Consider the following 23,527-nt stretch of genomic DNA (forward strand, 5'->3'; position numbering starts at 1 on the left):
CTACCTGAACTTGGCTTACAGTGGCCTTCAGACAGGCCTTGTCTGCTTTAACCAGCCTGTTTCAGTACTCTTTCAGTTCCTTGAACTGAACACAATCTATTTTGCTCTTAAATATATGATTCCCTCTGCCTCCATCACTCTTTTCCCCCTCTGCCTAGCCAGCTTCCATTCATCCTTCAGTCTTCAGCTTAAATATTATTTTCCTAATTCCCTTAGATATTTCTACTGTGTGCCAGCATAGCTGTTTACGTAAGACTTACCACTCCACATTTGTTGAGATCTGTGGTCCTGTCTGCACTGGGGCGTCTCTGAGGGCAGAAATGATGAGAGATTTGGGCAGGATTATAAAACCTGCTGCAGGTCCTCAGTGTCTACCTGTTGAATGATAAAGGAGTAAGTTGCTGTTGTCCTGTCGTGATGATTAGAGCTACTTTGAATTAAGTCTGCCTTTTGAAAATAAGTGTAATTCTCAAATGTTTCTGTTTTTGAATATAGTTTGGGAGAGCCCGTGTGACTGCAGGAGTGGAGCCGGCTGCGTGGGTGCCCAGCATGGACGGCTACACAGTCCTGAGAGTGATCGGGGAGGGCTCATTCGGCAGAGCCCTTTTGGTCCAGCAGGACAGCAGTAATTGGATGTTTGCCATGAAGGAAATCAGGCTTCCCAAGGTCACTGCTGAAGAAATTAGCTCATGTTGATAGTGTACATGCAATTTGTATAGGAAGATAAGTTCTTGAGATTTAACGTAGAATTGCTTCTCAATGCAAAAGATGTAATGGGTATATTCATTAGCTTTACAAGTTCTTGATATATTTTATGTGGTTCTTAGGATGTTGTAATTAACAAAAAGGGAGAAAAATAGTCATAGGAGATGATTGCTGTTTATCTCAATGAGAATAATTTGAAATAATTTCCAGTTTCATATACGTAAGGGTGTAGGGAGTCTTTGCCAAAAACAACTCAGGTGCAATATTAATGAAAAAGGAACATAAATATATAGCGAAGAGCAAAGATCTAAAATGCTAAATTTTGGTATCAGGGAACCTATTCTGTGAATACTTTAGGTTTTATTTTCCTGTAAGCTGAGGAAGGTACTGATTTATCACTATCACTATGTACCATAGTTGTTATGTCAAAGAATCTGCCACGGAGGCTGCTTAATACTGTTTTGATCAATTTTTAAAAAATACATTTTAATAAAATTCCCAGAGTGCTATTTTTTTCCGCAACTGCCTTCTTGCCCTCATTTAGTGATTCTCAAACTTGAGTAGGCATCAGAATCACCTGGAGGGCCTGTTAAAACAGATTGCTGAGCCTCACCGCCCCCAGTATCTGCTTGAGGCTGTCTGGGTGGGCCTGTGAATTTGCATTTTTAACAGGTTCCCATTTGGTGCTGATGTTGCTGGTCTGAGAACCCTTGTGTAGTTTCTTTCTTTTTTAAAAAAAATTTTAATTAATTATTTTACATCTACAGCACCTATCTTCCTAGGTGGTCTCCCATCTAAGTACTAACCAGGCCTAACTCTGCTTAGCTTCTGAGATCAGATGGGATCGAGTGTGTTCAGAATGGCATGGCTGTAGGCCTTTGTGTAATTTCTTAATTGCAATTCAATTGAAATCATTCAGGATTTCATCCTCATAAAGTAAGTCAGGGGATAAACAGTTTTGGAAACTTACTTTGCATATAGCCTTTGTCCATCTTTGCTGCAGTAATACACCAGTATATTCTTTTTTATCTGGGCCAGTGGACTGGTAAAATGATACAGACAGTAAAAGCATGAAATCTCTCTTTTTGTTTTTAATAAGGATATACCACTGTTAACGGCATAACTCTCCAAATCAGGTTATGCTTAGGCTGATGTTACATCTATACTTGTGAGGATAGAAGGGGTCAGCTTAAGCATGCAAAATATAGCTATAGTTGAAAAATCACCACATATTTTCTCTTAGAGTTTGATAAATTTAAGTTGTCTCAAGGTGCAGTGCTGTAACACTGTATCTGGCATTGAAGTATCATATAAACTATATTATTGAGAAGCTCTACTTTAAAATGAAGTATTACATTTACACTTATTTAAACTCTTCTTCTAGTCTTTCTCTGATACCCAGAATTCTAGGAGGGAGGCTATTCTGTTAGCCAAAATGAAACATCCCAATATTGTTGCTTTCAAAGAATCATTTGAAGGTAAATATGAATTCCCCCAAATATGTGCATTTCTGAATTTGATTTATGGCCACTATGCTTTCCTAAAGAGTCCTACATTTGTTTTAGCTGAAGGACATCTGTATATTGTGATGGAATATTGTGATGGAGGAGACCTCATGCAAAAAATTAAACATCAGCGAGGAAAGCTGTTTCCTGAAGATATGGTAAGAGACTGAATTACGTGGTTTCCTTCAAGATTTAGAAGCAACTTTTCTCATAAAATCTGCATAAGTTTAAATAAAAGCATGATATCTGTGATTACCTGACACACTAGTTAGGCCTCATTTCTGTAACTGTGCTGCTGCGTAGTATTGTCAGGATGTGGCTGCCTGGGATGTTTTTAGGAAGTAAAATAGATATATGTTTTTTAAATTATCAAGGAATAAAACTTCCATGTTTAGAAGAATTTCAAAGTTGTATTACTTATATTTTGTATTAGATATTTGAAATGATTTTTGTTGTATTTGAAGTTTAGAGAGCAGATAGATTTATTTTGTATTTCTAGATTATCAGAAGAATGAAGCCCACATCTTTCTTAGGAGTACCTTTCTCAATCTTTTTCCTTCTAAAGTTTAGCATATTTCCTTAAGTCACTAGACTGCCTTTTTAATGGATAATTGCATACTGATATTTGAATGAATTAAACAGCTTTAATGGGGTTTGTTACAAAACTGTATTGCTATAAATATTTTTTTATTTAGCAGTTGTTTTGTTAAAAGTATAGGTTCCATAGAAAGTCAAACTTGGCTTTAAATGGATGAATCTCCATGGCAAAAAAGAAAAAAAAAATCATTTAATTGTAGGCACCTGGAAATTCTGGGTACTGTTGACTAGGGATTTATGAACAGAATACTGACCTCAAAGGATTGTTGACAATATAATGAGATCTTTTAATGTTAATATAAGAATAATCTGAAAAAGGAAATGAAAATCTGATGTACTGGTTACACTATAAATTTGTAGCATATTCATTTCTAAATGGTAAACTATCTTTATATATAGATTTAAGAAATGGTTGAACACAAGAAAAATATAGTGCGAGTTTTATTAAAATAAATTGCTATTTGGACCATACATAAGATAATAAAACATAGAATTCATAGCTTTTCTGACTTTCTCCAGGCAACACTGAATCTTAGTTGAACTATGTCATTTTTAGGAATTCCATGTTTACCTATGTAAAACCCAAGTCAATTAAGACCTAGTGAGGATTCTTTGGTATTTTGGGTTAACACGAACCAGTTTTTGCATTCTTGCAGATTTTCATGCTTTTATCTTACAGATACTGAACTGGTTTACACAAATGTGCCTTGGAGTAAATCATATTCACAAGAAACATGTGTTACACAGAGATATCAAATCCAAGGTAAGTGGAATACATTTTTGGGCCAAAAAAAAAAAATAAATAAAACCCGAACTATTTCATTTAGTCTTTTTTCTATGTTATTCTGTTTCCTTTGAGATATTTTTATTTAGTTTAGAAATATTTGTCAACCTAATATTCATACTAGCCAAATAAGGTACTACCCCAGAAAAGGTCATTAAATCTCTTTAGTAGTATATGTTAATATATTCTAAGCTCTCTTAGCGACTGCTTACTAAGACTGTATATTCTCAGATGGAAAACAGCTGTGACCTGGGCCTGCTACATGGAGTTATCCTGGCACAGATTCCCAGCTGGTTGATCAGGGTCTGCTGATATAATCTGAAGCTTGCTTGTTAAATTTCTAAGCAGTCATCCTGAATTCCCAAGCAGGGGGATGTGTAGCTGTCAGGAGGCTATCTTGTCTTTTTGTGTTCCATTCGGGGACTCAGCTATCAGCATCTACCCTTAATCTCCATCGTCAGCAGACTTTGAAAGACAGCTTCTCTGGAGACCTCTGCCTTATGTTTGAATGATGGAACTCTTCTTTTTTAATGCAGAATGTCTTCCTCACTCAAAACGGAAAAGTAAAACTGGGAGATTTTGGATCTGCCCGTCTTCTCTCCAAGTATGTATGTCTATCTATGGTAGTAACACTAATCAAAATCCAATATCCATTATTCGAGAATGCTCTGTACTCATTTTTTGCCTTTCTCTGTTTTTAGTCCCATGGCATTTGCTTGTACGTATGTGGGAACACCTTATTATGTGCCCCCAGAAATATGGGAAAATATGCCTTATAACAATAAAAGGTAAGTGATGTACTTATTTCGTGCAAGTATAACTGTCTAGTGATAGGCATTGTAGCCTACAAATGAAATTCGGTTTGAAATAAAATATCTGAAAGCAGTATTGAATTTAAATTCCCAGGTTTCTAGATGGAAGTCATAGTTTTCCAATGGTTTTAATCAGAATTGAGAGGAGCTAGATGTAAATGCTGAAAGAAAGGCATTTCTGATCATTTCTAGTGTGAATTATATCACTGGTTCTCCAACTTTGCTGTTCCTACTTTTAAAAATCCCAATGTGCGGGTTTCAAGCATAACAATTAAATAAGAATGTCTGGGTGGGAAGCAGGCCATCATTAATTTTCCAGAATCACCATGTGATTCCAACATGCAGCAAAATTTAGGAATCACTGGACTGTGTCACCGAGTTAGCATTTCCAGGACTAGATAACAAGCACTTGACTGATAGGTTAATTGATTGATTACAAGGAGACAGTATGAAGACTTTATGATTTAAAACAAATTTTTTTCTGAATATAAGTAATATGTGCCCATTGAACAAGTGAGTGGATAGGAAGGATTAGAAATATAGAGATGTATAAGAAAGGAAATGGCAATCACCCACTTTTTTGCACTATTAATTACATTTTAGTGTTTTTTTAATCTATTCATCCCCCCACCAAAACCTAGTTTTGTACTCTCTATATAATTTAGTATCTTGCTTTTTTTTCACTTTATGTTACATCATATTCATTTTCCCCCATATGCAAACTCATCATAAATATTGTTAATGGTTGCATAATATTTTACTACACGGCTCTTCCAAAATTTACTTAACATTCCTGTGTTGTTTCCAGTTTTCAATGTCATAAACAGTGCTGTGATTAATACACCTTTTGTGCATAAATATGTCATTGTTTTGTATCATATTCTTGGCATAGATTCAGAGAAGTAGCAACACCAAAAGGCTCTTTTTACCTTCTATCAAGTTGCTTTCTGGAAAGAGTATGATAATCCATACTAAATAGTTTCCTTAAGAGTAAAATTGACTGAGTTGGGGACAAAACATCTATAAAGGGACTAACTAGGACAGTTGGGAAATTTTCAGTTTGACAAAAATATTAAAAATATTATTGAATTTAGGTTTAATTTCTTGAATTTGATAATGATAGTGTTTATGAGGGAAAATGTCTTTGCTCTTACAAGATACATACTGACATGTTTAGGGGTGGAGTGTTTGATATCTGCAGTTTTTTCCCAGGAGGTTCAGATATAAATGGAGGAGGGAAACAGCACATAAACATGGCAGATGTTAACAGTGGGAAACTAGAAAGGAGCATGTGGGCGCTTATAACTTTTCTGTAGGTTTCAAACTTTAAAAAAATTAAAATTTGGGGGAAACAGTTGATTAAAATCATTAAAATTTGAGTATCATCTAGAAAAAGTCTGGAGGATGACAGCTAGGAGGTGTGGATGATGGAGATGCTTAACATGAACAAGGGTGAGCATCCTGGGCACACTGTTGACATGATGTTTGAAGAGCTCTTTTATGGAAGAATGGGTAGTCATCTCTTTGTTTTGGAATATAGAACTAATGGGGTGGAGAGAGTCCCCAGAAGACACATTTTGGCTTATGATAAAGAAGAACTCTGTGCCTTAGAGCCCTCCAACAGGGCTGTAGACTGTGCCCGATGTAGTTTGCTGGCCATCAGGAGATGAGATCAAAGGCCTGGTGTTGTGCACCGATGGTCTGGGTGGAAGCTGCACTGGAGGACTTCTAAAGTCTTTTTCCAACTATGATAATCAGAGTCCATAAAGATTCCCTTTTGCACCAAATGCTACTGAAGTGACAGCCGAACCAGTCTGATTTGGACAGGTCGGGGTTAGGAAGCAGAGAGTTTATTGTGAACATTACTGTTAGTAATTAAGTATTAGACCAAAATTACCATATGTTTTATTTTAATAGCTAGGAATTACTTGCAATATCTGTTCTTATTAAAGTTAATTTTTCATTTTTCATATTAGAAAGTATATATATTTTCATATAATAACTCGTAACTCACATTGCTTCTTTATGCTTCCAGTGACATCTGGTCCTTGGGTTGTATTCTGTATGAACTCTGTACCCTGAAGCATCCAGTAAGTATGGTGGGCAAAATGGAAAGGCAGCCTCTTGTCGTGTCTGCAATAGGAAGTTTGCTTCCCTAGGATGAATTCATTATAAAAGTTTTCATATGTTTCCATTGTTATCATCTTTGCTTGAGCCACTTTTGTGGCAGATACCAATAGGGAATTTACATTCTTTAGTGTTTTATAGCTTCCCTCCCTTTCCCTTCCCCACTTTTTTGCTATTCTTATTTTTTTGGAAATATATATATATGTATAACCTAAAATTTGCCATTTTAACCATTTTTAAGTATACAATTCAGTAGCATTAATTACTTCATAATATTGTACAACCATCACTACTGCCTATTTACAAAACTTTCCCTTCACAGGTACGCAATCTCTGTACCTGAAGCCCCCTCCTCTCAGCCTTGGTAACCTCTAATCCACTTTCTGTCTCTATGAATTTCCATAGTCTAGATATTTTATATAAATGGAATTGTACAACATTTTTTCTTTTGGTTTGGCTTACTTCACGTAGCGTAAGGTTTTCAAGGTTCATCCATAGCATATGTCAGAATTTTGTGCCTTTTCATGACTGAATAATATTCTATTGTGTGTTTATGCCATGTGTTTATCCATTCATCTGCTGATGAACGTTTAGGGGGTTTCCACCTGTGGCCACTGTGAATCATGCTGCTGTGAACATGAGTGTACCAATATCTTTGGAATCCCTGTTTTCATTTGTTTGGGCTATATACCTAGCAGTGGAACTGCTCGGTCATGAGGAACCACCAAACTGTTTTCCAGAGTGGCAGCACTATTTTAACCTTTTTGCAGTTAGTTTTCATTATGTGAGTTTCTTCTCTAACTGAATTATTATGAGAAAACAGACTCAACCCTATTATATTATATATTTTCTCAAGATATTTTAAGAAATAATTTAACCAAAAAGAGGTGAAATAATTTGTCCTGCTTGCTCAGCAGTTGTTTATTACACAGAATTAGCAGTCATAGCTCTGATTCCTATTAGGTCTTAGCTTTGCATAGAAATAAATTCTGTTCTTTGGGCACAGATTAACACTTGGTTCTAGCAAGCATTTTTACAGATGTGGTTGAGAGCACGTAGAGCTCGTGAGTGACTATATGAGAAAAATTCTTCACCAGCACTAGATGAAAGTAACTCAGACTGAGGGCACTGTTAATGAAAGGTTGTCTTCCCTGAATATGAGTGGCTTATAAGGCCAGCTGCATAATGAGAACAACTTGGGAAACTTTAAAAAATGCTGATGCCTAGGCCACACCAGACTAATTGAATTAAAATTTCTGAAAGTGTTGAGCATTAGTGGTTTTTTGTTTGTTCTAATGTTTTTATAGAGAATTAATTATATTTAATCTTGGATTATTTCATAAATTTTTTCTTGGACTACATTGCTTAAAGTGATTACTCATGTCATATTGAAAGAACAAGTTGTTTTTCCCCTAATCATTTTGCAGAAGCATATGAATTGTTTCAGTAATGGCTAGACTATTAATTTTCTTTTGTCATGTTTTTTCAATGCATTTCAGCTTCTGAATTTGGCATAAATAACTCATTGCTTGAAGTTTATTTTCTCTGTTTATCACTAGAATAGTTTATTGACTAGTAACTAAAATTTAAAAAAATTTTTTGGCCCCTAATTTGAATCATAAATTTGAGTTATTTGATTTTTCCTCATGGTTTAAAGTATATTAATTGCCGTTTCATTTTTAACCTCTATAATGGGTATTCTAGTCTCTGTACTTATATTTTTTTAAAAATTTTAATTAGTTTCAATATATAGTCCATTGGTTAAATATCTGTATAGTTAGTAAGATGATCTCCCAATTGCTTCCTCCCTCCCCTGACCCTCCACCTAGTCAACGTATTAATGCTAACTGCATTCCCTATGCCGTGCTCCCCATCCCCGTGACCATCCATCAGCTACTAATTTGTACTTATTTAAGCCTTCACCCCATTTTCCCAGCTCCCCAAACCTTCCCTTCTGTCCATCATCAAATTGTCCACTATATTTGTGAGGCTGTTTTTGATTAATTTGTTCTTTTTATTCTTTAGATTCTGCATATAAGTGAAATCATATGATATTTCTCTTTCTCTGTCTGACTTAAATACCTTCTAGTTTCATCACAGCAATATCTTTTTCCATTCCCTCACTTTTCATATGCAGGGGTCTTGTTTTCTTATCCTTTCAGCCATTCCATCTTTAGGTCAGAGCACTTAATTTTTTTCCATTTAAGGTACTTATTGATAGGAATATAGTTGTTACCATTCTTTATTCTTGTTTTTGATACATGTTTTTCTTCTTAAAAAAGTCTCTTCAACATTTCCTGAAATTCTGGCTTGGTGGCGTTAAATTCCTTTAGTTTATTTTTGCCTGGGAAGCTCTTTATCTGTCCTTCAACTCTAAATGATAGCTTTGCTGGATAAGTTATTCTTGGTTGTATATCCTGGGCTTCATCTCGTCGAATATCTTTTGCCAAGCCCTTCTGTCCTGCATAGTCTCTCTTGAGAAATCAGCTGCCAGTCATATGGGTATTCCCTTATATGTAATTATTTGTTTTTCTCTAGCTGCTTTTAAAATTCTTTCTTTGTATTTAACCTTGGCATTTTAATGCTGATGTGTCTTGGTGTGAGCCTCTTTGGGTTCCTCTTTCTTGAGACTCTCTGAGCTTCCTGGGGTTTTATGTCTATTTCCTTCACCAGGTTAGGGAAATTTTATAGTAAAACTTCTTCAAATTATTATCTCTCCAAATAGTTTTTCAATGTCTTGTTTCCTTCAGGTACCCCTATGACATGGATATTTTTACATTTAATAGTGTTCCATAAGCTTCTTAAATTATTATTATAATCTTGACTTCTTTTTTCTTTCTGGTCTGATTGAGTGCCCTTGGCTTTCCCATCCTCTATGTAGGTCATTCAATCTTTTTTTTTAATTCACTCTGTTTATTCCATTTAATATGCTTTTCATCTCAGATAATGTTTTCTTCATTTCTGACTAGTTCCCTTTTATAATTTCCATTTCTGTTTTTATGTTTTTTATCTCTTTGTTAAAGTTCTCACTGAATTCATCTACACTTCATCTAAGTTCATTGAGCATTTTTTAACCAGTATTTTGAACTCTGCATTTGTTAGATTTCTTGACTCCATTATTCCTGGGTCTCTGTTCTGTGCTCTCATATGGTTTTCTGCTTCTTTGTCTTCTCATTTGGAAGACTTTCTGTGTTTTTTTTCTATGTACTAAGCAAAGCTCCTATGTCTCCTGGTATTATGTGCCACCTGTTAAGATTCAGCAAGCAATCCACAGATGCTATGCTTATAGTTGCCTCAAAAGGCTGCACCAGAAACCGAGGCCAGCTGTCACCAGTGTGAGTCTAGGCGCTGCTCAGCAAGGAGCACCTGACTCGCTAAGGATATACCTGGATGTGGCTTGGGGGGCAGGGGGTGGGCAAGTTGGGGGAGGCAGAGTTTGAGGGAATCCTCTGGGCTGAGCAACTTCTGTGATCCAGGTTGATGACGTCACTGCTATGGCGGCTGTGTCTGGCACACTGGTAGTGGGGAGGGTTCAACAGGGAACAACGGATACCACTGGCACTTCTGTACAGAGTGAGTCTTGCCTCAGCCCTCACTCTGACAATGTCTCCCTGTAAATCCCTCATGCCCGCTATGCGCAGCCGAATGGGCACTGGTGCTCAGAGCGAGCAGGTCCGTCACTGCGAAAATCCGCTTGTGGACGCGGCCCCTTTAAGTGGTGTTTGGCGTTTGCCGCTGCCGCCGTCTCACTCAGCCGCTTGGGACCGGGCAGCCCCACGTCCTCGCCCCGTCCTACCTTCTGCTGTTACAGGGTGATTTCTTGGATTTCTCCCTAGTTGTATGGCTTGTTTATCTAGATCCCAGATGATTTTTCCTTGCTGCTGCTCCTTATTTCCGTCACAACTTTGATTTGGTTGCCAGGGGATGAACAGAGCCTCTATCATCTACGCCATTTTTTCCTCCTCCCATTAGTGTTTTTAAAGCAGGTGATTCTAATGTGAAGCCCAAGTGGAAAACCACTGTTGTATACAAATAAAATTATTTGAAAATTCCAATATTTTATGATTATATTCTTTATTTCCCCAATTTTGTCTTTTTCTTAAACTTTAATATGCATGTTTTTATTTTTTGTAGCAATAATAAATGTTTATGGGTATAGTGCCCTGAATATTTGACACAGTCTGTTCTGTTGTCTGCTTTAAGGCAAAAGTAGTTCTCAAGCCGTTAGGAAATGCAGAAAAACTCAGTAAAATGGTTAAAAAGCCTGAGAGAGGGAAAGCAGATTCTATCTTATTTTTCATTACCTGAATTTTTCCTTTGTTATATGTTGAGTTTTCTTTTTCTATATCTTCACTCAAATATTTTATTAATAGGATAATGCACTTCCAAGGCAGAATGCTAACATATTCTTACATAAGTATTATCAAGGCTGACATCTAATGTTAATTCTCCTATTTATTGTACAGTGAAAACTTTTTAAATGTTATTCTGATATGTCATTTTTATATCTCGTTCTGTTGTCAGATTTTAATAGCTACTTTGATAACATGGAAAGGCAAAAAGGATTTTGCAGAACATGTTTAAAACTGGAAAAGTTTAGTGCGTATTACCAGGAAGCAGGCCCGGGGATTTCTGGGGAGGAGTGAAGCAAACCAGTACTATACTTATTATAAGCCCTTAGTGTCATTTGACTTTTTAAAAAGTCATGTATGTATTACTTTGATTTTTAAAATATATTTAAAATGTATCTGAAAAAACATTGATTATAAGTAATAAAGTACCCAAAGCCAGCATTAATGGTGAGACTTTCTCTGGATGGGGAAGTATTTTTTATTCCTTATGTTATTTTTTCTCTTGAACCATAATAAGATTTTGAATAGTATCGTAAAGACTTTTCTTTCTCTAGGAAGAAAAATGACCAGGCAGCATTTTTTACATTTATATATTTATAGAATTAAAATAATTCATATGAATTTAGTTCTAATGGTATTTTCTTATTTTCATTCTCCTCCCTTGTATCTTCTTTACTTTTTAGTTTCAGGCAAATAGTTGGAAAAGTCTTATCCTCAAAATATGTCAGGGGTTTGTGAGCCCACTGCCATCTCATTATTCCTATGAGATTCAGCATCTAATCAAGCAGATGTTTAAAAGGAATCCTTCCCATCGTCCCTCAGCGACCACGCTTCTCTCTAGAGGCACTTTAGCTCGGCTTATCCAGAAGTGCTTAACACCTGAGGTATGCTATGTGGAATTGACTGAACCGTTTTCACGTGTATGGTAAACCAGTTTGTTATCTTTTAAACAGTTACATGTTATACATGCTTATAAAAACTCAAATAGTGCAGAAGTAAATAAAAAACATAAAAAGTTAAAACTTCTTTTCTTTCCTTTTCTCCCTTCCACAATGCTATTCCCCAAATATGATCACAAGTACAGTTTTGCATAGTCTTTCAGATCTTCTTTTAGATATATGTAAGTATCTGCCTGTGTGTCAATATTATATGTATTTTTAAATGACATTTTTACTGTTCAACTTTCAGTATTGTTGGGAAGAATTTTGATAAATGACATGGCAGTGTCTAAAGAAAAGTATGTTTCACACCTTTAGATTCTCTGCTTTAAATTTTCAGATCATCACAGAATATGGCGAGCAGGTTTTAGAAGAAACCAAAAAATCTAAACATAGTACACTAAGAAAAAAGGGTAAGAATTTTAGAAAGTTTATATTTTACTAAACAGTCCTTTTAAATGTAGTATACCAAAAAAGAAAAACATAATTTTTAGTTATTAGAGAGGATTTTCAGAGATACTCCTCAAATCAACAATTTTTTTTGTTACCTAAGACATGATTCCATAGCAAATCTTATACATGTAATTTGCCAGAATCGAAAAGCCTAGTTTGGAGATTTTAGTGATATAAAGATTCTCTGTTTCGTTATTACTACCATGTTTACTCTGGCTTCTGTGGGCTAGTCTAGGAATCCAGCCATGAAAATATAATGTTAATCTTATAGGAAATTTTATCCCCAAGTTTCTAAAGAACCATCTTGTAAACAAATTCTTAAAGACAGAGCCTTTATAAAAGTTGGAACTGTTAACATAATAGCTGCACAAAATTTTCATACATCTGTTGTCAATCATCAGCAAATTGCAAATTTAATTTACTGTCTCTGGAAATTGCCATCTCTTAATTTTTTCAAAGCCATTTTTGTTCCTTTTCATTTGTCATCAGTGACTCAGATCTTCCATCTGAAGAGATCTAACAAAGTATATGACCAGAATAAAAGACAAGAGTTAAGACATAGAGAAGGTCATCCACTGCAGGGACATGTTGTAAAACCTCCAGTTTGGTGGCTCATTGTCTCAGGGTTATATACTACAAAAGAAAAACTTTGACAACTACTGTTTTTAGAGTTAAATTTTAAATGTTATTTTTGTAATGTAAACCCTTCTAGTCATGTAAACTCTTCAGTCTTCATCCTTTTTCTCCATGATTGAAGAGGTTGCCGTAATCTTTGTTTCAGCAGTTTGTTTTAGTGTACATTTTAAGGTATTGTTATTATGTAGCTTTTGTTCATATTCCAGAGTGGTGGGAAATTATTTTTTAAATGCCAGGCAACAACAACAACTAAAATGTCTAAGAAAAGTTTCAAGATAGTTTGGAAAAGTGTAGTTTTACAATTTCTAAAAAGAAGTAAACCAGCGGAAAGGTGCCACCACATTGGGGCCGTGTGTCTGGTGGCATCAGCATCTAGTCTATAGACAGCGAGACCAAAACATGATAGCTCTGTGAGGGCAGGGACCATGTATCATTTGCTCACCTTTGTATCTTCAGTACTTGTCATCGTAGATGCTCAAATTGCAAGCTTTTAAAATGCGGAATGAATGAGAATAAGGACTGTAGGCCTCTGCTAAAGGAAAATCAGGCAGGAGCCATTCTTACCAAAGGGATCTGTTGTCTTAGTGCTCTCTGACTGCTTCTGGTCCCTTGTGATGGACGCCTGTTCCACCTACTATCACAGCTGTCAGCGAAAGCAGACTCCATAGCTAGCTTGTGCTGAAAGTGATAATGACTTCAGTATGCAGAGTATCTTACCTCCTAGAGTCTAAGTGAGTTAGCGTAAGTAAACAGATGTCAGCTTTCAGATTACATTAAGAATAAAACAGCTGAGGTATATTACTAGGTGGTTAAAGCTTGGTTTCACTAGTCAGGCTAATGCTTTGGTTCTTTGACTTTAAAAACTTCATGTGTCTTCATTTGTCTCTTAAGCTTTATGCACATCACATTAGCAGCTTAAAAATGGGAGCCTTTCTGTGCTTTCTCTTTTTACCTTCTCTTTTCTCTTTAAGCAGACCCCAGCAGAATCAGGATTGCTTTGGAAAAAGAAGCAAGGACAATGGTAAATGCTTTAAAATTAAATTTATGAAACAACTATTTCCTGGGTACTGGTGTTGTTAGGTGTTATGGAATATTTGGAAGACTGTGATGTAACCTGGTCCCTCCAGTTTAATAGTTTTTCATCATTAGGCATGTTAAGTAATTGGTAGCTGTTCTGTACTGCCAGTGAGCCACTTTAGATCACCATTTGTTTTTTTCATTTTTAATTATTGTGACAAGTGGTTTTAATATAAATGTGAGAGAACTTTGTTCAGTTTTCAGTCATGAAAATCTCATTTTAGCCTGACTTTTGATGTGTTTTTTATTGTGGTGAAATATATATAACAAAATTTACCATGTTAGCCATTTCTGTCGTATTATATATACAATTCAGTGGTATTAATTGCCCTACCCTTCACAAAATTGTGTAACCATCACTACTGTTTCCAATACTTTTTCATCATTCCAAACAGAAACTCCGTACACATTAAACTGTAACTCTCCATTCTTCCCTCACCTCCACACCCACCCCAGTCTCTAGTGACCTCTTTTCTACTCTCTGTTTCTAGGAGATAATTTACCTATTCTAGATATTTCATATAAGTGGAATCATACAATATTTTTCCTTTTGTGTCTGGCTTGTTTTGCTTTGGTTAATATTTTCAAGGTTCATCCACATTATGGTATGTATCAGAATTTCCTTCCTTTTTATTTAGGTCACTATTTTGATATTGACATCTTTCTGTTTAAAAAATTTTAGTGCCTCCCATTATCCCATGTATCGACTACATTTTTCAGCCTGGCCTTCAAAGTCCTACTGGTTGTTTAGCCCTAGGCAGCTGTGAATACTTCTGCACTAAAGCAGCAATAAAGTTAGGCTTAGTAACAGCCTATATACTTCCTAGTGTTGTCCCAGCTCTTTCATTAAATTGTGTCCTATTGATTTTTTCTTTCTTCAGCATTTTAATCAATCTTTAAACATAAAAAGGAAAGGATGTACTAACAAATTATTCAATTTATGGAACGTATTAGTAATTTGTAAAATTTTGAATGAATCTTAGGTTGTAAATAAATAGCAATATCCCACCATAATTATGTTGCTGCAAATGGAATATATCCTGCCTCTGTACTTTTTTTTCTTTGCATGGTAATATTTTTTCCAGCTTCATTGAGGTGTACTTTACATGCATAAAATTTACTCAGTTTTAGTATACAGTTTGATGAATTTTGGTAATTTTATAGTCATATAACCATTGCCACAATTAAGATTAGAAATTCCATGCCCCTAAAAAGTTTTCTACTGGCCCCTTGTAGCCAATCACGACTCCCATCCCAGGCTGCCACTACTGTGATTTTAGTACCACCTAGAGTAGGTATCAGTCGATGTGTTTTCACATGATGAAAAGGGTACGATACGTAAACAGAATGGGGAAAGAGGCAATAAAGTAAGATAGGTAACAGAAGAGTTGAGGGAGGAAAGGAGTCCTGGGCAAGCCCACAGGTGTGATGGGCATCTAGGCAGAGCTGAGTGACGCTGGGCTCGGAGTGGTGTTGGAAGCTGGTCTCTGTGTAGGGCAGTGACTGAGCTAGAGAGAAGTTGGGAATCCCCCAGGAGCTTTTCAGAATTGCTTATCACCCCTCCAAGATTTCGATGTCTTTGTCTACTGGGGGGACCTTTGAAATCATGCCCCCAAAATGTGTAGTGAGAAGTTTGAGAACCATTGTATAGAAACAAGCAAACAATGTGCCAGCTATAGCCTACTGTTTAATTTATTGATTCATTTAACAAATCATTGAGAAACTATGTGTTGGAGATTATCAAGGCACTGGATATATATTCCTTCTCAAAATACATGCAGATTTAAAGACTAGATAGATACACTTAATGAAATCAAGAGCTTAGATATTTAGAAAAATACTGAATTAAGTGGGAACATTTTGTCTATATATAACAACTTTATAAAATATCTCATTTTGATATTTTCAGCATGAAAAGCCCAGTATAGCAAACCATATTGAAATTTTTTATGACTTATTTCTTCTATAAAGACCTCTCAAATTTCTTTGTTGTTTTTATATATCCTCTACATAATTGCCAGGATTAATATTAACAGCTAGTAATGTATATAACTTAATATACATATATGAATGTGTATGATTTTTAATATATATGTAATATGGCTATTAATATACACATATATAGGGTTCTATGGATATTAATTTTTAGTTCATTAATCTTTATTTAAAATTAAAATATCTGACTTTGCATAGTTTACTTTTTTGGTAGCAATTCATGCATTATTTAAACTGTATTTTTATTCTCTTTTAAAGCAAAGGGAAGAACAAGACAGAAAGTGTAGCCACACTGATTTAGAAAGTATCAATAAAAATTCAGTTGAAAGTGCATTGAGGAGAGTAAGCAGAGAAGAGAAAGGTAAGTTACTCAAATTCTAATCATTGAATAAGTCAGGGGTTGGGGAGTATAGAGGGAATACCAATTTTTACATTACTAGGTTGTAGGTGTCACAAACAAGTGGACAGGTGGATTTTTGTTTGCTTATACTGCAATTTATTTATTTTAGGAATATTTTATCTACCCATAAAAAAGTTGAGAATATTATTTATTAATAAGAGCCTTTAGAAAAACTAGTATTTGTTACGCTCCCCACCATAAAAGCATGGCATTCAGTGCGTATCTAGGTATGTTAAGTATATACTTACTTTTTTAAATTCACCTTAATGATTTGTGTTGCCTTTTCATCTGAATTTATTTTTCATTTCATTTCTTTTGCTACTTAGACTTGAAGAAGATTGTTGTTAGAGCTGAGTTTGAAAGAAAAGAATTACTTCTGTGTTAGATAAATACTAAATGGATATAGATGGAATAAATAAAAGAATATGCTCAGCAATCTTTTTTTATATTTTAAAACCAGATAATAAATCAGTCCATCCGAAGAAAGTCAGTTCACCAAGTCCTCTCCGGCGACAGTGGGAAAAAAACATATCCAATACAGCACTTACAGCTTTGGAAAATGCATCTATACTCACCTCCAGTTTAACGGGAGAGGACGATAGAGGTTAGCAGTCAGATTGAATACTTCTATTACAGAACATTTCTAATAGTGATTTAATGGGCTAGAGAGTTTTTCATTTTTTTTTTTTAAATGTCACTCTGTGAAGGATATTTGGTATCACACATTAGAGCACTGCTCAGCCAGTTGAGTGAAATAGAGTAAAATGTAATTAATTTGCTTGAAATATGATCTGGAAAATATGTGCTAAAAATCTTTCTTATTTTGCCCTCATTTTTCTCTTTTCACAACTAGGTGGTTCTGTAATAAAGTACAGTGGAAATAATACCCGTAGGCAGTGGCTCAAAGAGACTCCTGAAACCTTGTTGAACATCCTGCAGAATGCTGATCTCAGCTCGGCATTTCAGACATACACAATATTTAGACCAGGTGATTCATGTCTGTTATGTAGCCGTGGGTACCCTTTGACTTTTAAAAAATGGTAGTGAAATATATACATAACATAACATATATACATAAATATACATAACAAACTTTACCATTTTGACCATTTTTAAGTGTACAGTTCAGGGGCATTAAGTACATTCATATTGTTGTGCACTCATCACCACCATCCATCTCCAGAACTTTCCCCATCTTTCAAAACTGAAACTCTGTACTCATTAAACAATAACTCCCCACTGCCCCCTCCCAGAAAACCTTTGATTTTAAAGTTATAGATAACTCAGAGCGTTGTACTTTTAGGTTTTCTTGAATCTTTTCTAGCTAGTCTTAAACTATAATTAAAATTTCCCCTAGAGCTGTAGTACTTCTATTTGCCCATTTGTTTGCTTATTTTAATAATCATATGACTATTTTCTTTGAAGAGTAGCCCATTTTTCCTATGCAAATACACTAGAGACTTTACAGTTCAGACTTCATTACAATAAAAAACTGTAATCTGACTATCCAAAGATAACTTTTAATGCTTTAATAAATGAGGTTTTTAATTGTATTCTGAAATTTTGCTTTTTAAGAAAGGCATATTTTTAAATTTAATACACATACCAATGCTTACTAGGCCTGTTTTATTCCAGAAATCATGCTGGGTAATGTGGGAAGGCATGCAAACGACATAGAGAACATAGCATAGTCCTCAGCCAGCAAGCATTTGGGGGTTTTTGTCCAACGTGTATGAAATAAGTAAATACTGTTTAAATTAGCATGATTTCTGTTCATATTCCTCTGAAGGTTCGGAAGGGTTCTTGAAAGGCCCCCTGACTGAAGAAACAGAAGAAGCATTAGACAATGTTGATGGAGGTTACGATTCTGTCGTTTTGGATCCAGAGAGACTTGAACCTGGAGTGAATGAGGAGGACACGTACGTCTTGATGTACCTAGAAAGCTTTAGTTGTGTCTGTGTATAATTTAAATTATACCTTAATAATTTCAAGCTTAATAGGAGCTGGTTATATTATTTTATATCATAAATGAATATTTACATCTTGATTTTGTCTGAGATAGGTAATGCATAATGATAATTACAGAATTCCTAACTGAGCCATGTGTTTATAATCATTCAGCTTGGGCTTATTTTTTAATATATTAGATTTTACATTGAAAAAATTATAGACAGTGAAATAAGTGATCTTTTGAAAGAGCTGACAGTTTTTTCTCTGTTCAGTTGCCTTATGGAGCTCACGTTTCAAAAATGTAAATATTATTGTGGTGGTGTTCTGCTTTAAACAAATACTTACTATGCCCCTAACATGGCGGCTTAACACCTACATTGTTTTTTCACAGGGACTTTGAGGAGGAAGATGACAGCCTTGACTGGGTGTCAGAACTGAAGCACCGAGCTGGCTGGCAAGGAGCGTCTGATGGCTAATACCCAAGGAAATGTTTCTTAGTCACATCGAATAGATGTTTAAGTGAGGAACTAATATTAGCTCACAGGATGTATATTTTCCCTTGGAAACAGGGGAAAACTGTGAATATTTAAATTTATTCCTGATTAATATTACGAGGTTAAAAAAATCTACAACTCTTGTGAGTTGTTGAATTCAATGGAAAAGGTGTAGCATAATGGGTGTGAGCTTTGTGGGCTTTGCATCAGAACAGAAATTGGATTCTACTTCTTACTGTTTGTGTAATTGTGGGAAATTAACTCTTTGAGTCTGGATTTGCTCAGCTATAACATGAGGATGATAATGCCTACCTCATAGGGATGCTGACCATAGAGCATGACAGCAGTCCCTAATGTTATTTTTTGTGTTGTTAGGATTTGTGTTTATTACTGTGTAACTCTTTTTACATTTCCTACAAATTTGAGGATCTAAATATATTTAATTATAAAGTGTGCAATTTTTTAATGATATGTGCAGTTTTGCATTGGTCACTGGGTAGTGATCAATGGTCTTCAATGATCTTCACCGGCTACTAGCTGTCCTTAAATATAGACCCTCCTAGGATACACAAAAGAGCCCAGGTCAGAGGATCTACCATGGGAAGAGTGAGGTAGCCTCTATATCTTGTCAGAAGGTGTCAGTCCTGTACATGAGAAAGGAATAGGGCCAAAGGTGAGGAATCAGTATGGAAAGTATCAGAAACTAGAATGTTGTCGACCTAATGGAGGGGGCAGGATCCCAGCATGTGTGGTTCACTGTGACACACTGTGCTGGGTCCTGTCATTTAATTCTGTGATACTTTAGTGAGGCAAGAATATTTTACTAAAGAAGAAGGAGGCTGTTCCCAGTGGATCCCGCAGGGGCAGGTGTGAGAACAGCATAAGCCTGACCTGATATATAGGAACAATGATCAAGTGAAGAATAGGAGGAAAATAGTTGTGAAACTACAGTATAATCATTAATAAGGATCTGCTGAAATGTGCAATACATACATCTTTGAAGATTTAAACAATTTTTAAAAAAATTTTAACATACAAAAACTGTGGTATAGACCTTCACTTCCACACAATTTATTTATACTTCGACATTTAGTCATCCTTAGTCTCTTCTAGTCTTTGACAATTTCTCAGTCTTTATTTTTCAGGACCTTGACGTTTTCGAGGAGTACTTATTACGTACTTTGTAGAATATTCCTCAGTTTGAGTTTGTCTGATGTTTTTCTCATAATGAGACGTACTCTTCACATCATATCAGGGAGAATGTGATCTCGACATTACTTCTTTATTAACCTTGATCACTTGGTTAAGGCAGTGTCTGTATGGCTCTCCACTGTAAAGTTATTAATGTGCCATTTCCATGCTCTGTTAGGGTCTAATGTTCCATTTCTATGCTCTAAGCAATCACTAAGTCCAGCCCATACTCAGGTGGAGAGGAATTAAGTTCCACCTCCTGAATGGGGGGTATAATCCAATACTAAGTCATTTGTTTTGCTGTTGTAATTCTAGTTTTGGCCATTGGGAGTTGTTTCAGGTTGGCTCCTTTGTCCCTTTGATATGCCTTCACTCTTATGTATTTTAAGCACCTTCTTACTTTCTGGACTTACAAGGACATGGTCCAGGCTCATCCTGTACCTTCTCTACCCCAGCCCCAGAATCAGCCATTTCTCCAAGGAGCCCTGGTTCCTTTCACTGGTTAAGAAACCAAGAGCTGGGTACTGGGTGTGTTTGTTGCTATATGAGTGTCACTGCTTCTAGGCCCTCAGCAGAAAGAGAGTGTGTATGTATACACGTACACACACTATCCTCTGTATACATTCACATCTATAGTCTCTATCTCTCCATCTGTAAATAATTAAGCTAAACATAGGTTCATAGTGATGTCTTGGACTCCAGTACCACAGGGTTCATTCTAGCCTCCCCTGCTTGCTTTTTCTGTAGCTTCTCTCTGACAGCAAGAAACCTAGCTTGTACCATCCACCATCCACTTACTTAGTTGTTTGACATCAGTATACATGTAAAGCAGTTTACAAATTATTAACCCATACCCCTGTGAAAAACAAATTTACCAACTAGAATAGTTGTATTATTCCTATTGTCTTGAACCTTACAATTCTAGTCAAAACTCCATTTCCCAAAGTTACCTAGGTTAGTTCCTTTTTTTCTTTTTTCTTTTTTTTAACTATTCTTGAAGACTTTTCAAGAGTTAAGGCTGGCAGAGATAGTTTTAAGGATATTTCCAGATACTCAGCTTCCATAAATACTGTATTCTATACCTCTTAGTCATCTCAAATCTTAGTATTACCCCAGTGCATAAACATTTCCAAACCACCAAAGGGAACTTGAAACCTTATAGTTATTAAGATACTGAATCTTGATTGAATAACAAATCCTTTCAAAAATCAGACGGTTTGCAAGATTTTTCTTTTAATAAAATTTCAAGAGACATGGATGATTAGAAGCTGTTTTTAATGATAGATTAACATGGTTCTTGACATACGAGACAAGAATCGAGGAACATTTTACCAAAACTACCAATTCCTATTATATGGATGAGGTTTCCCGGCACGTACAGTTTAAATAGGAAAAATTCAAGAATCACTGTTGAACATTGTCTATTCCAGCAAAGAGTTAGCATTCCTCTATGATACTAACTGAACTAATTGGGAGGGAGGAAGAGGAAAACCCATTCAGGTTTTTAAGAGATGAATTTCTGATAAAATTTTACTTTTTATAAAAGAAGTATTTACCAATGTGATTGATTTTATTTTGATCAATTGTGTACTAGTAATTTTAATTATCCAATTCAAAAGCCTGTGGTCAGCAAATAGAAATTTCCATTCATATGACAGGGTGACCAATAAAATTGAAGTATGAAAAACATTAGTTATGTAGATATGAGTTCAAGGAGAGAAAGGAATGGTGTAAACTTTGATTCTTAAGAGCTTACTTTTTTAAAAAAATAGATGATGGTTTTCAAATTGCCATGGTATTTAGGTTCCATTGGCTATGTTTTACTTGTGTCAGTATAATTGCTGGAAATCATATCCTTTTCAACTACTAAACATGTAATGAAACGTTCATGTGGAACGGAATGGTGGGGCATAGGGCGGCGTGTTTGCAGGCCACTGGGCAGCAAACCAGTTTTATAAGAGGACCCAATGGGAGACCACCAGCTGTGGCCAGAAGAGTAGGACTCCGTTCCAAGTCTCCATCTCTTGACAGTATTTGAGACCTTGCTTAAGAAACTTCCTGTCTCAGTTTAGCTTATTAGTAAAACTCTGAGTCTACCTTGCTGGGTTGTTTGTTGTACAGAATATGTTCGGAAAGCATCTGGTACACCGCACACAAGAATGGGGGCGGTGTGCTTGTTGAGTATTAGCAAAGGAGTTCTGACGTTAGGCAAAGAGAGGTGACACCGCGGGTTCTCCACACTTCCTGGCCTCTCCCCCTCTTTGGGGTGGACTGTATAGCTCGGCCCTCCCACTACTCGGGCCCCGGGCCCCGCCCACGTTCCCTTGCGGGGCTCCGCCCTGGCGGCCCGGAAGCGCTGCGGCGCCAGGAATCCAGATCCACCTGGGCCTCTTCTCACTCCCCCCCACTCCCGGCAGTCTGCGAGGCAGGTATGCAGCGGGTGGGCCGCCCTTGTCCTTGGCCCGGGGAAAGGGATGGGACCCACTCTGGGGGAGACCCGCGAGGCAGAGGAACTGTTTTCAGTCTAGGGCCGCGTCGGTTTCTATGGCAACGCGCAGCGCACCCAGCGCACGCGGTCCAGCTAAAGTTCTACTGCCCACCCGCTGGCCGCCTTCCAGCGTAGTTCAAAGGGAGAAAGATTTCCCCCCAAATCTGGGGTTTTCACCTCCTGTGCCCCTGGGCTGGAAGGTCACAGGCCCTTGGTTCCCGCGCTGGTTCACTCGAGTTCGGATTCCCCATCCGCCTCCCTCAAAACTGTCTTCGGGTGTCCGCAGCCTCCCCTGGCTGCAGAGCTGGTGCCTAACTCTATCCCACCTGATCCCTTCCTACGCTGACACAGATTACTCAAAAACAACTTGCTTGCTCACTCAGTTTTAAAAAATCAGCAGTATGCCCAAACAGTTGTATAAAGAGGACATGCAAGGAACAATTTATAATAAAGTTTGCATTTCCATCTGTAAATGCTTGATGCTAGTAGACTCGAAGAAGAACTGATGAAGCCTGGTGCCCACGCCCGGGCAGGGCGTCACGTGACTGTCGGTCTCAGCTACCAGGAGCAGTGTGGCCAGTAGGGGCGTGATTTTCCAAAAACGATGAACAGTTCTTGGTAAAGTTCCAAACAAAACGAAGTGCAGTCAGGCTTTGATTTACGTGTACTTGCATTCTTTGAAAATCCACTATCAATTAAAACTGCAAAAAAAAAAATGCTTTGTATTTAGATGTAAAGTAGATTTGGGTACTAGCCGCAGATAATTACAAACGGATTTTTCCACGGACATGAATGTGGGAGACTTTCTAAGGTTGTAGGGCCGCGGGACAATCCTTTGTTGTGCGGTACCGTTTCTCGCATCTTGGAATCCGCAGTGTCTCATTGCCTACCACTTCTAAATGCCGCAGTGCTTCTCCATCTCTAAGAACACACACAAAAAAACACCATAAATTTCCAAAATGTCCCCTAGAGGGCAGGACCTCACCACTGAGAAAGGCTGCACTGTGAAACTACACAAGGATA

At 36.6% G+C, this 23,527-nt stretch overlaps 2 protein-coding genes and 1 pseudogene across 8 annotated transcripts in view; 2 read left to right on the top strand and 1 right to left on the bottom strand.

The window, feature by feature from the left end:
* The first annotated feature begins 287 nt into the window (after window positions 1-287).
* NEK3 (NIMA related kinase 3) lies at window positions 288-19,283 on the top strand. Of its 2 annotated transcripts, none has more exons than XM_006909002.3 (16): window positions 288-393; window positions 496-666; window positions 2,090-2,183; window positions 2,271-2,368; window positions 3,487-3,570; window positions 4,128-4,195; window positions 4,293-4,379; window positions 6,439-6,493; window positions 11,566-11,766; window positions 12,161-12,233; window positions 13,881-13,930; window positions 16,240-16,342; window positions 16,842-16,985; window positions 17,235-17,369; window positions 18,171-18,300; window positions 18,723-19,283. In XM_006909002.3, the coding sequence occupies exons 2-16, from the start codon at window positions 550-552 to the stop codon at window positions 18,805-18,807; spliced, it is 1,524 nt and encodes a 507-aa protein (XP_006909064.1). In that variant the 5' UTR covers window positions 288-393; window positions 496-549; the 3' UTR covers window positions 18,808-19,283. The 2 variants fall into 2 exon arrangements, with proteins under 2 accessions (XP_006909064.1, XP_015442579.1); XM_015587093.2 differs by having other exon boundaries at window positions 13,884-13,930.
* LOC112477483 lies at window positions 1,464-1,581 on the bottom strand (annotated as a pseudogene).
* Window positions 19,284-22,329: 3,046 nt separating the features above from the next.
* LOC102893235 (serine/threonine-protein kinase Nek5) overlaps window positions 22,330-23,527 on the top strand; it is a 66,218-nt gene continuing 65,020 nt past the window's right edge. For 5 of the 6 annotated variants that reach the window (XM_015587087.2, XM_015587092.2, XM_015587089.2 and 2 more), the window contains exon 1: window positions 22,330-22,445. The gene's annotated coding sequence lies outside the window, so the exon portion shown is untranslated. The remainder of the gene's footprint in view (window positions 22,446-23,527) is intronic. The other variant, XM_025044773.1, reaches the window with a different exon arrangement.

This window comes from Pteropus alecto, unplaced genomic scaffold (genome assembly GCF_000325575.1).
Source record: "Pteropus alecto unplaced genomic scaffold, ASM32557v1 scaffold413, whole genome shotgun sequence".
In the NCBI taxonomy this organism is placed as follows: domain Eukaryota; kingdom Metazoa; phylum Chordata; class Mammalia; order Chiroptera; family Pteropodidae; genus Pteropus; species Pteropus alecto.

Coding starts and splice junctions, on each gene's coding strand:
- NEK3 (XM_006909002.3), top strand. CDS start 550: ATGGACGGCTACACAGTCCTGAGAGTGATCGGGGAGGGCTCATTCGGC. Junction 4,196..4,292: donor TCTGCCCGTCTTCTCTCCAA/GTATGTATGTCT, acceptor CTCTGTTTTTAG/TCCCATGGCATTTGCTTGTA. Junction 16,986..17,234: donor AACGGGAGAGGACGATAGAG/GTTAGCAGTCAG, acceptor TTTCACAACTAG/GTGGTTCTGTAATAAAGTAC.